We start from the raw sequence: 17690 nt of genomic DNA on the forward strand, positions 1-17690 counted from the left end.
CCAGGAAGTCCTAATGTGTAGCAGCTGGACCTCATCCTAGGAGGAGTGAGGGTGTTCAGAGCCCCAGGCCTCTCCTGGTGCCTGCAATAGGAAGATCACACTTGCCAAGAAAAAAGGTGCAGTTGCTCTCCTCAGGCTGCTGCACAGGGTGTGCAGTGGAGGTGGCAGGGCCACTGACACCGTGTCTTGTCCTTTTCATAGTCACACACTCCCAGCACATCCATGGCTCCCTTTCTGGGCAGAGGGCCCAGTGCAGATGAGGCCTCTGCACTGAGCAGGGGCTGCTTCTGTCAGCCCAGGGTCTTTTCCTCCAGCATTGATGACCCAAACATTTCCAGGTGTTCTTTGGCCCATCCCACCTGGTTTTTGTTATGTCCCAGTGGGGAACACATGAAACTGCCTGACCCACCTGGCTGGATTTTAACCCCTCTGCGGTGATTAGCTCCTAACAGGTAGGCCAGAGAGTTCCAGCAGGTTTAAAGCACCCAGGTTTCAGTGAGGTGGGCCAGGCAGTTTCAGCAGGTTTAAAGCACCAGGATTTCAGGGAGATGTCGTTGCTGATGTGCATTGGAGGGAGCCCCGAGCTGGGCCCTCGATGGCTCCAGGCTGCCATCCCCTGGCACTGGGTGCCTGGAGCAGGGGCCCTGCTCAGCTGCTGCCCGGCAGCTCCCTGTGACTGACAGCAGCCTGCTGGGCTGTGGGACCGACACCCCTGCTCCCCTCACCAGCAATAATGCTGTTGGCTTCCTGCCAAGGAGCCCTGAAGGAACCAATCTGTCCTTCAGTGTCAGGTGACAAGGCCCAAGCTGAGGAGAAAGCTGATGTGGCCTGTGCTGTCAGAGCAACAGCCAAGGCCTGAGGGGAAAGGCACAGCCACCATCCCAGCTGATGTCCTGGGCTCGCTGTCCTCTGCCTGATTGCCCACGGTGACTGTACCCAGCTGGGACACGGCTTTCCTGAGCTCTGCAGAGGGCCAGGGGAGTCAGGGTGCAGGCAGGGCTGAGTCTCCATAACCAGCATGTCAGAGCCACCAGCCCGGCCAGGGCTTCTCCTGCAGCCCTGACACTCCCCAGGCACTTGAGGGACCTGTGGTGTACGGCCCTACAGCTTCCCTAAATGAGTGCTGGGAAAGCACAGCTTGAGCAAAGGGACATGGATTGCCCCTCTAGTGCTGCTGGACCCTGCCTCTGCCTCCCTCCTCACCCAGACAGGGACTCCAGGATGGCAGCTGTAAAATGCTGCACTTCCAGAGCTGCAGCTCAGCCTGTCTTTTCCGTTTGCTGGTTAAAATGAGAGAGGCAAAGCCCCATCCACCTCAAGGAGCCCTGACTGAGTGCTGGAAGTACCTGGGCAGCTGCTCTGTTCCCCATGGACAGCACATCCCAGCAGGGAATGGCCATGGAGCAGAGCTGGCACAGGGCCATTGCACAGGCCCCAAAGGGGAACACTCTGGAATCAGGCTCTGAGCAGGGAGAGCACGCTGGGGCCCCATTCTGATGTTTCACCTTGCAGCTGGCAGCGGAGCTGTGCTGCAGCGAGTCTCTCTGGGTAAGAATAGCAGCTGCTGCCTTGGGACTCAGCACACGTGTCCATCTCCTCCACGGCAGCACGTTGCACTGCCACATAGAAGGCAGCCTACCCGCCCAGGAATGTCTTCAGGCGCTATTCGTGGAAGCAAATCATCCCCACAAACAGGCACGACCCCGCACAGAGTCTTAGGAGAGCAGGGCTATTTTGGGCTTTTGACATTGAGGATGAAAGGAGACACGTGATGGGCTGATCCTCCTGGTAGGGGCCTCCTCCAAAGCTCCTTTCAGCCTTGTTCCCTCCTCTAGCAATGGCTCTTGTGAAGGCTGAGGGGCAGTTTGGTGTGGTCTTGGAGTGCAGGAGAGGGCAGAGGGAGTTTGCTGGAGGGCAGGGCCAGCCCTCAGTGCCATCAGCAGTGCCCAGCTGTGCCCAGGGCAGGTCCTGCCTGAAGGTGTGCACCAGTCCCTGCACTCATTGCATGGGGCTGCCTGCTTTATTCTCAACCACACCCATGACAGTGAGAGAGATACCAGAGAGTGTGTGCAAAAGAAACAGGCAGAAAGCTGGAGGAAGAAGCAGCTGACTTTGTAAAGTCATTTAAAGAAGGCTATAGTAGGTCAGAACAGATGCAGTCACACCCACAAATGTGAGTTGCTTCTTCAGTGATTTGACAGTCACTTCCCACTGGTGTTTGGGGCAGTGCTTTTGGACAAGCCATCAAAGAAACTTTCCAGGTGTCTCTTGTGACAGTACGGCCCACTGATTCTTCACTATGTCAAAGACTTCCACACAATGGAGGTGGGCTCTGAACGCTTCAGAAAGGGACAGAGCTACAACAGTGCAATTTCATGAGCTGATATTGCTTAAAGGATTTCAAATTAAGTTCATAGCCCCAAGCTGCAACTAAACTGTTTGACTCAGTGTATAGACAGAGCCCCATGGCCTTTGAGGTTTCTGGGCAAATTCTCCAAAGCTGAGTATTCTCTCTGTTGATGAGGTGAAGAGGTGTGTGAGAGCTGGGCACTAAGGAAGAGTCCTGAGAGTCCTTCCAGCACCTGGCCCCAGGCAAGCTCAACTGTTTGCTCAGCCTCTAAGTTTGTGGATCCTCAATCCAGCACTGGCACCAGCTTCTCCCTTGTCCCAGAGAGGAAAAGTAAGGAAACAACTTCTGCAATGCAATTGCCCAAAGAAAACAAAACCCAAAGAAGGCACTGGTCATAGTGTGCAGAGGAATCTACTACAACCTTTATTCACTAGACACTGAGGTGGGTACAAAGACTCATGGCAGAAGGAAAATGACCTAGAGGTTCACATTTTGTGCAGGCCCTCAGGTCACTTTGCTACCTCGGGACATTCTCACTCTTCCTCTTCTATCCTCCTGTGGAACTCGCGGCTCTTGGCTCGGAGCTTGTTGACCTGTGACTCTGCAATGTCAGCCCGCTCCTCGGCTTCCTCCAGCTCGTGCTGGATCTTGCGGAACTTGGACAGGTTGACATTGGACAGCTCCTCCTGTGTGAGGAAAGGGAGTCAGTGGTGAGGAGCCCAGGACAGGAGTTTAGTTCCTCTTGCACCTGGGCTTCGTTGAGCTGCAGCTTTTCCCTAGGGGGAAGGCACAAGTTTCCATCCCATTTTTACCACTGCTCACACGTCAACCTCACATGTAGCTCGTCATCCTTTGTGGAAGATCCATTGTAGAAGAAGCAAAATGGGATTTGAATATTATTCTGGTTTGGAATGTGGGAAGGAAGCAAAATGGGCAGCTGGAAATGTGATTTTTTTTTTTTTTTTAGCCCTTAAATCAAATGTTCAATTATATCTGCAGACCCTGAAGTGGGGTTAGGAATTTATGAGAAACAATGATTACACGACGGCTCATCTCATAAATTGCCTTAACTGAACCAAAGCCCTACTCTATGCTGGACTGTCTCCAAATTGAAGAAGCCATGCTCAGACAATCTTAAATTCAGTAGCTGTAGGACTTCCCTCAGGGCATCCTTGATTGCTACAGGCCTAGAAAAAGGCAAAAATCCTGTGTACAATTATGAAAGCATAACACAAAGTGGTATGGGACAGCACTTCCAACTCCTTCCCTCTCTGCTATCAAAATTTTAAATATAAGGGTTTTTTAAAAATTTCTTAATACAGCGTACTACTAACATCAATCATGAGACGTCTTACAAGTTGCTTTGTGGTTCTAATGCAAAAAATGCTATGTGCATTTGCCCTCCTCAGTAAAGTGAGACTCAGACTCATCGGCGAGTCTGATTTATGATCCTTGCAAAGAATTTGAAGGACTCCATTATTCATGAATGGCATCTTCCAATTTTCTTATATTTGTCTCTTGAATGGCCAAACTACCCTCTGGGAAAGTGATTCTTGCCAAGCACTCAGAGAGATACTTACAGCCTCTTCAGATTGTCTCTTGTAGGCTTTTACTTTCATTTGCAGCTTGTCCACCAGATCCTGCAGCCTAAGGACATTCTTCCTGTCTTCCTCAGACTAGGGAGGTTGGCAAACAGGATAGAGAGTCAATTCATAGTCCTCCATCATACAAGGTTAACAGTTCCCCTTGGGGATGGTGTGTGCAAAATGTGACTCGCTGTGAGCAAACCCTGTCAGAGCAGGAGACCTCCTGCCTTACCTGGTAGGTCAGTTCCTTCACCCTCCGCTCGTACTTGCGCACACCCTTCACGGCTTCAGCGCTGCGCTTCTGCTCAGCATCAACCTCCCCTTCCAGCTCCCGCACCTGCAACGACAAGCCCATCCCTGCAGCTTCCCTGGCAATGTCTCTCCAAGGACACGCTCACTCAGGCACAGCCCCAGCCCTACCCACCCTGGCCTCCAGCTTCTGGATCTGCTTCTTCCCTCCCTTCAGTGCCAGCTGCTCGGCCTCATCCAGACGATGCTGCAGGTCCTTCACTGTCTGGTCCAGGTTCTTCTTCATCCTCTCCAGGTGGGCACTGGTGTCCTGCTCCTTCTTCAGCTCTTCTGCCATCATGGCCGCCTGGTCAGAGCAAAAGGTCAAAGCCATTTTAGGGCTGGAGATATTTTGGGCAGAGTACATTCACCATCAGCAATGCCAGGAGCACCCAACTCACATCTGTGATGGCCTTCTTGGCCTTCTCCTCAGCATTGCGGGCTTCCTGGACCATATCCTCCATTTCTCCCTGGATCTGGGCAATGTCTGTTTCCAGCTTCTTCTTGGTGTTAATCAAACTGGTGTTCTGTGCAATGGGAAGGACATGGCAAGAGATGAATTCTAAAACCTGCCATAATCTACCTGAGCAAAGTCTTTCCCCTTCTAGCTTCCACCTCTTATTGTGGAATTATTGTTACAATGGCTGTTTACAAAATGTCAGGCATGGGCTAGAGGAATGGATGCAAACCATGCCTTTCCTTGGGGACAACAGTAGAGAGGCCTTTCTTATACTGCTGGTCCTCTGGTAAATACCAGCCCTATGTGTTTGGTCAGTGTCAACACAGCTCTTTGTTCCCTGCCCTGACCTGGGTGTGGAGGAGCTGCACACGTTCAGCAGCATCCAGAAGCTCCTGCTCAGCCACTTTTCTCGATCGCTCTGTCTGCTCCAGGGCTGCCCGGAGCTCCTCAATTTCAGCCTGCAGCAGGTTTGCTCTGCGCTCCACCATGGCCACCTGCTCCTTCAGGTCATCCTTTGTCCTGAGAGCATCATCCAGATGAATCTGGGTGTCCTGGAAAGAAAGAGAAAAGAAATTACCTGGTGTCAGTGTGCACTTGAGTGGCAAAAATGTCAGAGATCTTATTTTACTCTTTTCTGTAGCTCCGCTACAGAACGGACCTTGAGCACTGCCTGGGTGTTTCTCAGGTTCTTCTGTGCCTCTGCAGCCACACGGTTGGCATGGCTCAACTGGATCTCCATTTCATTCAGGTCTCCCTCCATCTTCTTCTTCAGCCTCAGGGCTTCATTCCTGCTCCTGATCTCAGCATCCAAGCTGCTCTGCAAGGACTCCACAACTCGCTGGTGGTTCCTCTTCAGCTGGTCAATCTCCTCATCTTTCTCTGCTATCTTCCTGTCAATCTCAGCCTTCACCTGGTTGAGCTCAAGCTGCAGGCGTAAGATCTTCCCCTCCTCATGTTCCAGGGAGGCCTGGACAAGTGCACACAAACATTGATAGCATTGATAAACTGATTGCTTGCTTTTTAGGGAATAATATTTCCAGAGATCTTAGCTGTCTGCACTCCCCAGCAAGAACAGAGGGGAATTCTGCCCTTTTTAGCCCTCTTTCTTCATTTATGTACCAGCGATTATGGTCATGTACCTCAGCTTCCTCCAGAGCAGCCTGGACTTCAGATTTCTCCTGCTCAATCTGCTTCTTGACTTTCTCCAGCTCATGAATTGCCTTTCCTCCCTCAGCAATCTGCTCTGTGAGGTCGGAAATCTCCTCTGGGGGAACAAAGATCAATTGGAAAGTCAGGCACTGAGCTGAATGGGAAGGGTCCTGTCCCACCAAGGTGACAGGCATCTCTGCAGACCTGTAGGCACAGACCCATGAACAATGGTGGTAACGGCTGATAGTGAAAAAGGGCAGTGAGGAGCAGAGGCCAGGGACTTACGCTGCAAGTTCTTGTTCTCCCGCTTCATTGTCTCCAGGTGGTCCAAGGACTCCTCATAGGCATTCTTCATCTTGAACAGCTCCGTGCTGAGAGAGCGCGACTCCTTCTGGGAGGCCTCCAGCTCAGCCTGCGTTTCCTCATACTTCTGCTTCCATTCTGCCAGGATCTGCAGAGAAAGGGGCTGTGAGTAGGGCTGTGGCCATCACGGGGCCATGCTCTGGCCAGGAGTGCTGGTGCTGGAGGCCAAAAGACCTTGTCAAAGTTCTTCTGCTTCTTATCCAGAGCAGCGCAGGCAGCATTGGATCTCTCCACATCAATCATCAGGTCCTCCACTTCATTCTGCAGCCTCTGCTTTGTCTTTTCTAGGGAGGCACATTTTGCATTGACAGCCTCAACCTGCTCCTCTGCATCCTGCAGGCGCTGGGCCAGCTTCTTCCTGGGAGACATAATGTCAGCTCATATTAGTACCTGGGTACCATTGTGTGCTTTTTACTCTAGTGTGACTAATCATTTTACAGCTTGCAGACGCTCTGTGTTAAGGGTGACATTTATGCTGTCCTTAGGCTTTGCCTTCACTATACCACTAAATGCATTCTAGGATAAAGTTTCCCATTTTCTATTGCTTTTCCCCCAATCAAATCCATTACTTATTCCTCATAATATTGTGATATTTCTCTTGCAATATCACCTTTGACATTTTCAGTCTTACTTTTCTTCTTTGCCTATCACCACGTACTTGGCCTCCTCAAGCTCCTCCGTGCGCTGAATCGCGTCTGTCTCGTATTTGGTTCTCCACTGGGCCACTTCACTGTTGGCCTTGGACAGGGCTCGCTGCAGCTCCCCCTTGGCCTCCTGCTCCTCCTCATATTGTTCCCGGAGCAAGTCACAGTCGTGGCGAGCGGACTGCAGGGCATGGGCCAGGGCATTCTTGGCCTGTGGGGACAATAGGGTATGAACGATTAATTTTCTGTGAGATAGTAAAATATATATCATCATAAATCTGATTAAAGACCTAAATTTTTTTTCCTTGTCTCAGTATCTACACTGGGGGGGATGTATTCCTCAGCTTTCCACACCAAAGAGGGAGGAGGTAAAATTTCTCACCTTACTTGATGGCTCAGAAATTAAAACAATACAGCTAACATTCTGATTTTATGTGAGAGCAGGATATATCCGTAAAGAAAACAGATTCCCAAACGAAAATCAATCCCCTACAGGAAGTAACTTTACCTTTATTTCTTCCTCTAAATGTCTCTTTAGTTCCTCAATCTGTTGAGTGAATGCTTGTTTGCTTCTGGATAGCTGCGATATCAAACCATCTTTTTCTTCCACCTGACGTGAATATTCACCTAAGAAAGTTTTCGGAGAGATTACCATTTAAAATTAATATTAAATCAATATTTTTTTAAGCACAGTATACCAGATTACAGAGAATAGATCAATTTGAGTATAGCATCAATCTTTTTCTCAGTATCATTGGTTACAAGCTGCTCCATTCCAGAGGGTATAGGATTGCATTACCTGACTCTGTCTGCAGACGAGCTCTTTGAGCATTGAGGTCATTGATCAAGCGCTGATGCTCTTCTTCCTTGGTCTTAATCTCACTCAGTTGATCTTCCAGAGTGCGGCACATCTTCTCCAGGTTGGCCTGTGCATCAAAGGCATAGAAACAAAGAGGACTACCACTAAGTTCTAACATGCTGTTCTCAAGGTGAAAAACAATGCATCTGGATGGAATAGCAAAATACAATGAGAATCAAAAGTATGAATTAGGGTGTGTATAACAGGGCAGTAACATGACAGTAACACTGTACCTTAGCTTTAGAGACAGACTCCATGTTGCTGGCCAAGTCATCAATCTCCATCTTCAGCTCACTCTTCTCCTTCTCCAGCTTCTGCTTCACACGTTGCAGGTTGTCGATCTGCTCCCCCAGCTCAGCTGTGCTGTCCGCGTGCTTCTTGCGCAGGGCGGCAGCCGTGGCTTCGTGCTGCAGCGTGGCCTCTTCCAGGTCACGGCGCATCTTCTGGAATTCTGCCTCACGCTTCTTGTTCATCTCCACCTGAGCTGCTGTGGCACCTCCTGCTTCTTCCAGGCGCTCGCTGATCTCCTCCAGCTCCCTGGACAGGTCAGCCCGATGCTTCTCTGCTTTAGCGCGAGAGGTTCGCTCTGCCTCAATTTCCTCCTCCAGCTCCTCAATACGGGCCTGCAGAACAGCAGGGACCCCTCACACCTGTGCCCTGCTCCTGCCTGAGCTGAGCCTGAGCAAGGCAGGGGAAGGAACTTGCCTGCAGCTCCTTGATCTTCTTCTGAAATTGCACACCCAGGGCTTGTTCATCCTCAATGCTGCTCTGGATCTGGCTGATTTCAAAGTCTTTCCTTTGGGCCAAATGAACTGTGTTAGAGCTCAAAAAAAAAGACAAATGCTGCAGCCCAGCACTCTCAGGTGCCACAGAGCCACACTTACTTCTTCAGTTTCTCATCCAGCTGCTGCTTATCATTCTCCAAATCCATGATGCTGTCCTGGGCCAGCTTCAGGTCTCCTTCCAGTTTCCTCTTAACTCTTTCGAGGTCCACACGCAGTTTCTTCTCTTGCTCCAGGGACCCTTCCAGCTAAACACAGCAAAACCATCAGTGCTCTACCAGCCAGATCAGGCTCCATACCTGTCCTGTTCCTGCTCTATGTCTGTGTGCTTACATCATCCACCTGCTGTTCCAGCTTGGTCTTGGCTTTGGTCAGAGTATTGACTTTGTCCTCCTCTGCCTGCAGGTCATCCAGGGTCTGCTGATGGGCCTCTTGGAGGGCTTTCTTCTCTTTTGTCAGCTTCACAATGGTCTCGTCCAGGGCTGCCATCTCCTCAGTCAGGTTTTTCACCTTTCAGAAGAAAGGAGCAAGCACAGATAGAAAATGGTGCTTAAAAACTTCATAACAGGACAAATCTTTCCCAGAGCGCAAGTGACAGGTTCTGCCTCATACCTTGTTTTCTGTGGCATGTTTTTCCTTCTCCACCTTGGCCAGTGTTAGCTCAAGGTCATCAATATCTTTCTTCAGCTCTGAACATTCATCCTCCAGTTTCCTCTTCTTGGCTGTCAGCTCAGCATTAATTTCCTCTTCATCCTCAGCCCTTTCAGTCACCTCCTTAATTTTGGCTTCGAGTTGGATTTTGGTTTTGATGAGCTGGTCACACCTTTCCTCAGCATCAGCCAAGCTATCTGCTTCCTGGTGGGGAGACAGAATTTTGTGGCTTCTAACATTTTGAACTCTCTCTGCTCTTCCTCTTTTATCACTGAGTAGCAGCTGAACCTGACCTTCCGCTTCAGCAACAGAAGGATCTTAACTGCTATTTACCAAGATAAGGGAGGATGGCTTTTCCCACACCTGCATCCACAATACCAATTTCAGGTGTGGTTTCGATTTTGCCGCAAAATTAATTCATTTTTCTACCTCATCTCGAGGATCTACATTTGCCTCCTTCTTCTGAAGACAAGAGGACTGACTTCCACTTTAAACTCTCTGTATCTTTGCAGTGGCTGTCAGAGTGCTTCCCACATCACTGCCAGAATTTGTTTCCTCACCTTCATGTATATATGGTGGATAACTCCCCAGATTTATGAATTTTGGTCTTCTATAATCTGATCTTCTGTTCATAATGAACAGATATATATATTCATTTTCTGAGTGATAAACTAAAGGTGATAAACTCACAGCCTGCACTTGGAGCTGCAGGTCATTTTTCTCCTGCACCAGTTTCACCATTTTCTCCTCCAGCTCCTTCCTCTTTGCCTCAGACTTTGCAAGTTCCTCCTTGGTTTTCTCAAACTCTTGTTTCATGTTGGCCATCTCCTTCTCAGACTCTGCACTCTTCAACAAGGGCTTGATCTTGAAGAACAGCTTCATCCATGGCCAGTGTTTGACATTCATGAATGCACGAATGTTGTACTGGATGCAGAAGATGGATTCCCTGAGAAAGAATTAAAATGTACAATGTGTATTCTCAGTCTGATGAGTGTCAACAATTTCCCCCAAGTAGAGTGACTTTAACTGAAGAAGAGGAAGGTGTACCTCCGCTCCACCATTCTCTGGTACTCCACTCTCATCAGGAATCCCCTGCACCTGGCCTGGGTGCGGGTGATGAGCTGTGCCAGCTTCTCATCTCTCATCTCTTCCAGGAGTCCCAGCAGCCCAGCTTTGAAGAACACCTTGAGAGAGGCAATGTAGCACCACATCACTGTCAGGTAGAGCAAAGCCCAGGGACACAGGGAATGGGGGCATTTTTACCTTGGTGTGTCCAAATTTGTACTGAGTGTGGTCCACATCGATTGACCCAAGGAGCTTCTCAGAAGCCTTCTTGCTATCGATGAACTGTCCCTCGGGGATGGCACTGGCATTAAGCACCTTGTATCTGTGGAATTAGAGGAAGATAAGACTATTTTTTCCAACCAACACACAGTAGCCACTAAACCCCACCAGCTCTTATTAAAACTAGAACACAGCTAAAATGGACCCATGAATGAACAAACATTGCTTTTAATGATGCTGACAAGCACAGGGCTCTCACCTCTGTTTGAAGTCAGCATAGAGGACTCTGCTGGGGAATCCCTTCCTGCAAATCCTGATCCCTTCCAGCACGCCATTACAGCGCAGCTGGTGCAGCACCAGCTCGTGCTCCATGGCACCTGGCAATGCAGAGCACAAATGAATGGCACAGGTTGCAGTGCAGAGGGGAATGGATGTATCAGAGCAAGGATCTTTCTGCTTGAGCATCTTACCAGGTGTTTTAGTCTCATTGGGGATGATACAGCGCACAAAATGGGGATGTGTGCTCCGCAGATTGGTCATCAGCTTGTTTAAATTCTCCTGGAGGAACCAGTTACCAATGTGAGTTTCTTTGTATTGAGTGTTTGATGCACCAAGCCCAGGTTACGATTTTTCAACTCAAACTGGGTTTTGGAGCATTTTGATAAAGCCACAGAAACCAAAAAATTTCCTCTATTTGAAGATACTGAGCACCATTTTTAGACTGAAGTATTACAGTGCTGCTATTGGTTTAGTGAAAACTAATATATAATTTCATAAATTCACAAAGAATAAATGACTTAGATTTTTCACATGCTGCCATCAGAAGTCAATCTACTTAAGTTTTAAAAAATAGGGATTTATTACAATGAGATAAATATCTCCTTGGAAATTATTTTCAATTCCACAACAGAAATTCAGGAATACTAGTATTAATATTCTAGTCTTACCCAAAGACATAAAAATATGAAGATCTGAATGATATCTGCTAATAAAAGCAATAAGAACAAAACCATCACAAATTAGTGGATTTCTGTGATTTTGAAGACTAAGTGCTCATTTTTGGACATATGTGTAATTTAAAAATTGACCCTGGAAAACCTGATGTGGAATTTCCAAAGAAATTTACCCCCTTTACAGTAATTTAAAGTAACTCTTTCAAATTTAATATTAGCTCACCCCTTTCTTAATATTTCAGAGATAACAGACGCAGTACTATACCCGGAAAAGAGCTGAGACTGTCTGGAAGGAAGAACCCTTCTTCTTCCCTCCTTTCTTCCCACCACCAGCCTCTGTGAATTGAATAAAGGAAAAAAAAAGACTTTTAAAATTAACACAAAACAATTTTAAATGTTTAGTGTTTATGGCTTTAATTATGTGACAATCATCCCACATTAAAAATACAGTTTCCACAAAACTGACCAGCATCTGCTCCACCATAGTTGGCAAAGAGTAAAGCCAGGGTCTTCACAGATGATTTCTGGTACAGCCCAATGACAGTTTCATTCAGAGGGTCCTTGTTCTTCTCCAGCCAGCCAGAGATATTGTAGTCCACTGTGCCAGCGTAGTGCACCAGGGAGAAGTGAGCCTCAGCCTTGCCTTTGGCAGGCTTGGGCTTCTGGAAATTGTTGGACTTGCCCAGGTGCTGGTCATAGAGCTTGTTCTTGAAAGAGGTGTCAGTTGCCTTGGGGAACATGCACTCCTCTTCCAGGATGGAGAAGATGCCCATGGGCTGGGAGAAATTATGACAGACAAGAGGGAGAAACAGATTAGAAAGGAGATATCTCTTGATTGGAGAGCTGCTGAAGTCAGAAAAGGAAGCTGTTCCCATATTGACTTTAAGTCAAAGAAAATCAATTAAGGCTGAACTTTTTCCAGTATTGCTGTTTCATTCAGAATTATGGAAATGCCTTTGCTGATTAAGTTATTATAGATATGACAATATGAAATATTGTCCTCTCCATAAAACCTATTTACTGATAAGTTCTTAGAGAACATGACCACCTTTTTAACTTCATTTTGTAATTTGGCAATGAATTCTCTCACTAAAAATCCTGATATCTGAGTAATGATCTCCAAAAACACATCCACCCTGTTGCCACTTTCACACAGAATACATTTGAAGAAGCCAAAATATTCTCACTTGTTTCGTAAATGTTTCTCTTGGCAAGCATAGAACACCCAATTTATATTAGGCTTGAACAGGAAGGCTACCTTCTCAATGAGCTCAATGCAGGCAGCCAGGTCCATCCCAAAGTCAATGAATGTCCATTCAATCCCCTCCTTCTTGTACTCCTCCTGCTCCAGCACGAACATGTGGTGGTTGAAGAACTGTTGCAGTTTCTCATTGGTGAAGTTGATGCACAGCTGCTCAAAGCTGTTGAACTGCCAGACATAAAAAGATATACAATGCTTTCAAGAATCAGTGATAATACCAAGGTATTTTTTTGTGCAATCATAATTCACCATATCTTATACTTTAAAAACAAGTCCTCTTCCTGTGTAGTTTTCCTTTGATGTCTCTCTAGGTTAGGCTTTGTATTTAGAAAAAAAAGAGGTTTCTAATTTAGAGCAAGTAGAAGATTAATTTTCTATTCTACTATTTTTTTCAGGATAAGAAACATGATTCCAAAAGCTCAACGAATAAGTGTGGGGAGATATTTCAAAATTCTCAATTATAGTTCTACAAAAATGCTACGAAAACTGTGCTCCTTACATCAAAGATCTCAAAGCCAGCAATGTCCAGGACACCAATGAAGTACTGCCTGGGCTGCTTCGTGTCCAGCTGTTGGTTGATGCGAACAACCATCCACAGGAACATCTTCTCGTAGACAGCCTTTGCCAGGGCACCCACTGAATTATTCACCTAAAGCACAGAGAAAGTTTTGGAGGTTACTATACACAGCAGAGGAGAATCAATGGGAACCATCACAGAATGCTGAACATTACCATATCTTTTCTACCTGCTGCACAGTTTGGCCCTTGGTCACGTATTCATTCCCCACCTTCACTCGGGGGTAGCAGAGGGCCTTGAGCAGGTCTGCTGAGTTCAGACCCATCAGGTAGGCAGCCTTGTCAGCAACTGAACACCAAAAAAGACAGAAGAGTAGATATTAAAAAATTCCTAGAAGTTGGTGCTTGACTGACTGGCCCAACAGTATTCTCCACAAGATTGGACAACAGTCAAAGCTACAAAGCTAACTTCCCTTTTGAGTTCAGGACTCAGAGTCTATAACTCTTTCTGAACTTCAGTTTCTGCAAATGTTCTTCAAGAGAGCTCATTGCCTTTATCGTCTTTCAGGTATCAGTATGGAACTTCAAACTTTCTAGTCATATAGCAGGAGGATTTATCACTCAGAAAGGTGAAGGTATGGACTGTGCTTCCTGGTGTGACAGAGACTAATGAAGTACACATCAGAGTTTTCTCCAGTAGGTGAGGGTGGAGCACGGCCTTGTGTCTCATTAGGCTGAACCATTTCACTGCTCCATACTACAGCAGAGGTTGCAAGATGTATTTCAACTTAAGTATTATTAGCAATGTTACAGCAATTGACACGCAAGTCTCCTGGCTTCCTGTCAGTGTACACTGCATCTCTTATATAGTAGTCACAGAGGAAAAAGTACAGGTATCATTACATGAGATGAATGACTCAACTGGCATCTAGTCATGGAGCAACTACTCTTATTCTTAGTTAACACATTTAAAACATGAAATCTGCCTAAGTCCTTTTGTAATTAAGACTATTTCTTTTGGAAAGCTTGTGAATCTGATGATACCTTCAGTGCCATCAGGCTCTGCCTGCTCTTCACGCTGTTTCTGCTTGAACTTCAGGTTCCCATAGTGCATGACAGCCCCTGTCAGCTTGTAGATGGCTGTTTTCTCATCAGCACTGAAGCCCAGGATGTCAATGGCACTCTGGCAACAGATACACAAATGTACATATACCAGGGCTCAAATCCACCAGATGATCACTTGGTAATGTTACTCACATCTGTAGCCATCAGCTCCTCCTGATCATCAATGCTGGGGACTGTGATCTCACCTTGACTCACAAAGTGGAAATCATAAGGGTTTGTGGTAATGAGGAGCATGTCTGAAAGCAACAGAAGGAGAAAAACAAGCTTACATTACTTTCCAGATAACACAATGAACTATTGCTAAATGATCATCTTTCGAAAAAGTCAGTGATCTTTCTTACCGATTAGCTCTGGCTTCTTGTTGGACATGATCTGATAAAAGATGTGGTAGCTCCTTTCCGCCTTGAGCTGGAAAGTGACTCTGGACTTCTCCAGCAGATCTGGCAAGGATGATACGACAAAGTCAAGAATAAGAAGTGGGGAAGGCTAGAAGGAAGGGGGATCAGGCCAGAAGGGTGTCTTACATGTTTCAATGTCAGCAGAAGCCAGTTTGCCTGTGGCACCAAAATGGATTCTGATGAATTTACCCTGAAAGCAGCAGGAAAGTCAATTGAGACCTATTTTACCAATCCAGACATCAAAAATACGTGAATTGGTGTTGGCAGTTGTCCCAATAACAACTCACAAAGCGTGAGGAGTTGTCATTCCTCACAGTCTTGGCGTTTCCAAAGGCCTCCAGCAGTGGGTTGGCACTGATGATTTGATCCTCAAGTGTTCCCTGCAGGGAGACAATTATTGCTAAGTTCCTTTCCAAAAATCATGTCAGGAACAAAGGAAAGCATTGATTCCAACATTTGTCTACTAATTTACCTGCATTTTGCCTGATGCATGTTCTTCCTTCTTTTTCTCTCCACTGGCTGCAATTGTTGCAAAGTACTGGATGACACGCTTTGTGTTCACAGTCTTCCCGGCCCCGGATTCTCCGCTGCCAAAGGCAAGAGAGAAGCAGAGGGTGCGTGGTCAGGCAGGAGGTGCCCTGGCACCGGGCAGCCCCGCAGGGACCCGCGCAGGGGGTGTACGTACGTGATCAGGATGGACTGGTTCTCCCGATCTGTGAAGAGACAGAGGTAAGAAACAGAGATAAGAAAAGAGAAATAAGAAATACAAGAACTAGGAGAAAAATTAGAACTGAAACTTCCAGAGGATCTGGGAAGAGAAAATAGCAAGAAGTGACCAGCGAATTCTAGTGAGCACTTTTGATGTTATCAGCAGTACTTCAGCTATTAGCAACTGGTTCTGTAAAGGAATCACTTCAGAGAAATTTCAGTAGTCCTGTCTTTCCTGACATTGCCTTTCATCAAGCTACGTATTTCTCTCTTAATAGGCAAGTAATGAAAATATTGACATTGAATTTTTTCTGTATGTAAATTCTTCTGAATCTAAAAGTTTCTTGAATAATCTTATGGAAATTTGGAGGCATCATTAATTACAAAAACATCTGACCAACCTCTTTCACCCTTTTTCACCTCTGTTTTTTAATCCCTATATATACAGAAATTATGCATTCTTGAGATTATACACTGACACTCATTTTTTATTTTTCTATTCTGAATGCATTTCCCAGTGTCTAAGAAAATAACAAGAAAAGAAGTTCTAAAATCCTTCACACCTTTTATTTCAATGTATATATAAGGAAGAGAAAATGCAGTGAAAGGAAGATGGAAAAGTGGAATGAAATTTTTTTGAAGTCCCTCAGTTTAAATGCTAAAAGCTGTATTTTTTTCTTTGATATATTATATGAAGTTTACTTTTTACTCTACAGTGATTGATTTGTAGATGCAACTACAGATTAGTGCAGGAGTTCCAGAGATCACTAAAGGCTGTATGTAATTTAGATCACATGGCCATGAGCTACATAATGAAAACCATTTGCATAATAAGTGCCTAAGGTGAGGCTTACGTACCCATTTAAGGTAGAGATCTCTGTTTTATTTGTCAACACTGATAGTTGAAAATTTAAATTGATATTATACACATCATTTATAGGGCATGTGTCATTTAACTGTACCTTATACTATCTGTCTGAGACTAATTTAGTGATTAAGATACATAAATCCATCCATTTATGTAAGATTCCATTATAGGCATAAAGTCTACACTACAAAACAGTGAATTTCTTTCCAGTGAATTTGCACCCTCTAGCTTATGTACAGGTCTTTAGTGATTCTAGTAGGAACACTGACACTCAGCTCTTACAGATCATTAGAATTAAGTACATTAAAATTCTGTAAATTTCACACACACAATTTTTTTTTAAGTCTGGGATATTTCCAGAGATCACCCTACATATCCCTCTACAGATAGATGATTTCAAGAGCAGCTCAAAAGAATTCAAGCACTCACCAGTCAGCATGGACTGATAGGCGTTGTCAGAGATGGAGAAGATGTGTGGAGGGGCCTCCTGGCGCTTCTTGCCTCGGTAGGCCAACACCACCTCGGGGTTGTACACCGGCAGCCACTTGTAGGGGTTGACAGTGACGCAGAAGAGACCCGAGTAGGTCTGTGAGGAAGGGACACAGCACGTTGGCTTCCCCTGAGCCTGGCCCAGCAGCTCCTGAGGCTGCCCAAAGGAAGCTGCTGCTGCCACTTACGTAGATCATCCAGGCTGCGTAACGCTCTTTGAGGTTGTACAGCACAGCGGGTTCGTGGAGGTGGGTCATCATGGCCATGTCCTCGATTTTGTCATACTTGGGAGGGTTCATGGAGAAGACTTGGTCTTCCTTCACGGTCAGGGTCTGCCAAGGAAACAAAAGATCCACATGTATCACCTAAAAGCTCAAAGTGGGGATCAAATGTTTTCCTTCAGCCTTGTTTTTGACCCACCTCTCCCCCTTCAGTCTTGACAGTGACTTTTCCTGATTCTCTGCTCTGGATTGTCCCTTTCACAAAGGATTCTTTGGGATGAGCCACAAAGACAGATGACTTGGCATCAAAAGGTTTGTTCTGGGCTGCAATTCTCTCCTTTTCCGATTTTCGGAGGTAAGGAGCCGCCTCCCCAAAAACCGCCATCTCTGCATCTCCAGAGGCCATGTCTGCCCTCTAATGAAAGCTCCTCAGCAGAGCTGTCTTGTAGAGAAAAACAAGTTATTGGTCATCAGGAAGAATAATACAATCTATGCCAATGAGAAAGCTCCTTGCTCTTTAGCAAATAAATTCCTAGTGAGTCTCCAAAATAAGTTCTTACAAAGGAACCAATTAAATCCACTTTGATTTGAAGTTAAAAGTATCCTAGTCTGAACCCAAGAGTAAGACAGACTTCTACAATGTGTAGGTCTTATAACAGTAAATCCATTTGAATATTGAGTACAGTTTGGTAAGTCACCCTGAATTCTGACTAGGTTTGAGTTTTTCTCATAAAA

At 46.1% G+C, this 17690-nt stretch overlaps 1 protein-coding gene across 1 annotated transcript; it reads right to left on the reverse strand.

Moving 5' to 3' along the window:
- Window positions 1–2793: 2793 nt before the first annotated feature.
- LOC130260671 (myosin heavy chain, skeletal muscle, adult-like) lies at window positions 2794–17361 on the reverse strand. The gene is made up of 38 exons (XM_056506287.1): window positions 17155–17361; window positions 16923–17066; window positions 16675–16831; window positions 15355–15382; window positions 15142–15256; window positions 14957–15049; window positions 14796–14859; window positions 14613–14711; window positions 14404–14507; window positions 14191–14329; window positions 13377–13495; window positions 13130–13279; window positions 12628–12798; window positions 11836–12145; window positions 11635–11705; window positions 10887–10974; window positions 10676–10793; window positions 10396–10519; window positions 10180–10316; window positions 9823–10078; window positions 9094–9336; window positions 8815–8991; window positions 8584–8729; window positions 8405–8495; window positions 7933–8322; window positions 7640–7766; window positions 7349–7467; window positions 6855–7051; window positions 6371–6554; window positions 6119–6284; window positions 5824–5948; window positions 5343–5651; window positions 5032–5235; window positions 4626–4751; window positions 4361–4531; window positions 4169–4273; window positions 3931–4026; window positions 2794–3036 (listed from the first exon to the last, which is right to left on the reverse strand). Exons 1-38 carry the CDS (start codon window positions 17359–17361, stop codon window positions 2884–2886), a joined length of 5823 nt encoding a protein of 1940 aa, XP_056362262.1. The 3' UTR covers window positions 2794–2883.
- Between the last annotated feature and the right edge of the window lie 329 nt (window positions 17362–17690).

This window comes from Oenanthe melanoleuca, chromosome 18 (genome assembly GCF_029582105.1).
Source record: "Oenanthe melanoleuca isolate GR-GAL-2019-014 chromosome 18, OMel1.0, whole genome shotgun sequence".
NCBI lineage: Eukaryota > Metazoa > Chordata > Aves > Passeriformes > Muscicapidae > Oenanthe > Oenanthe melanoleuca.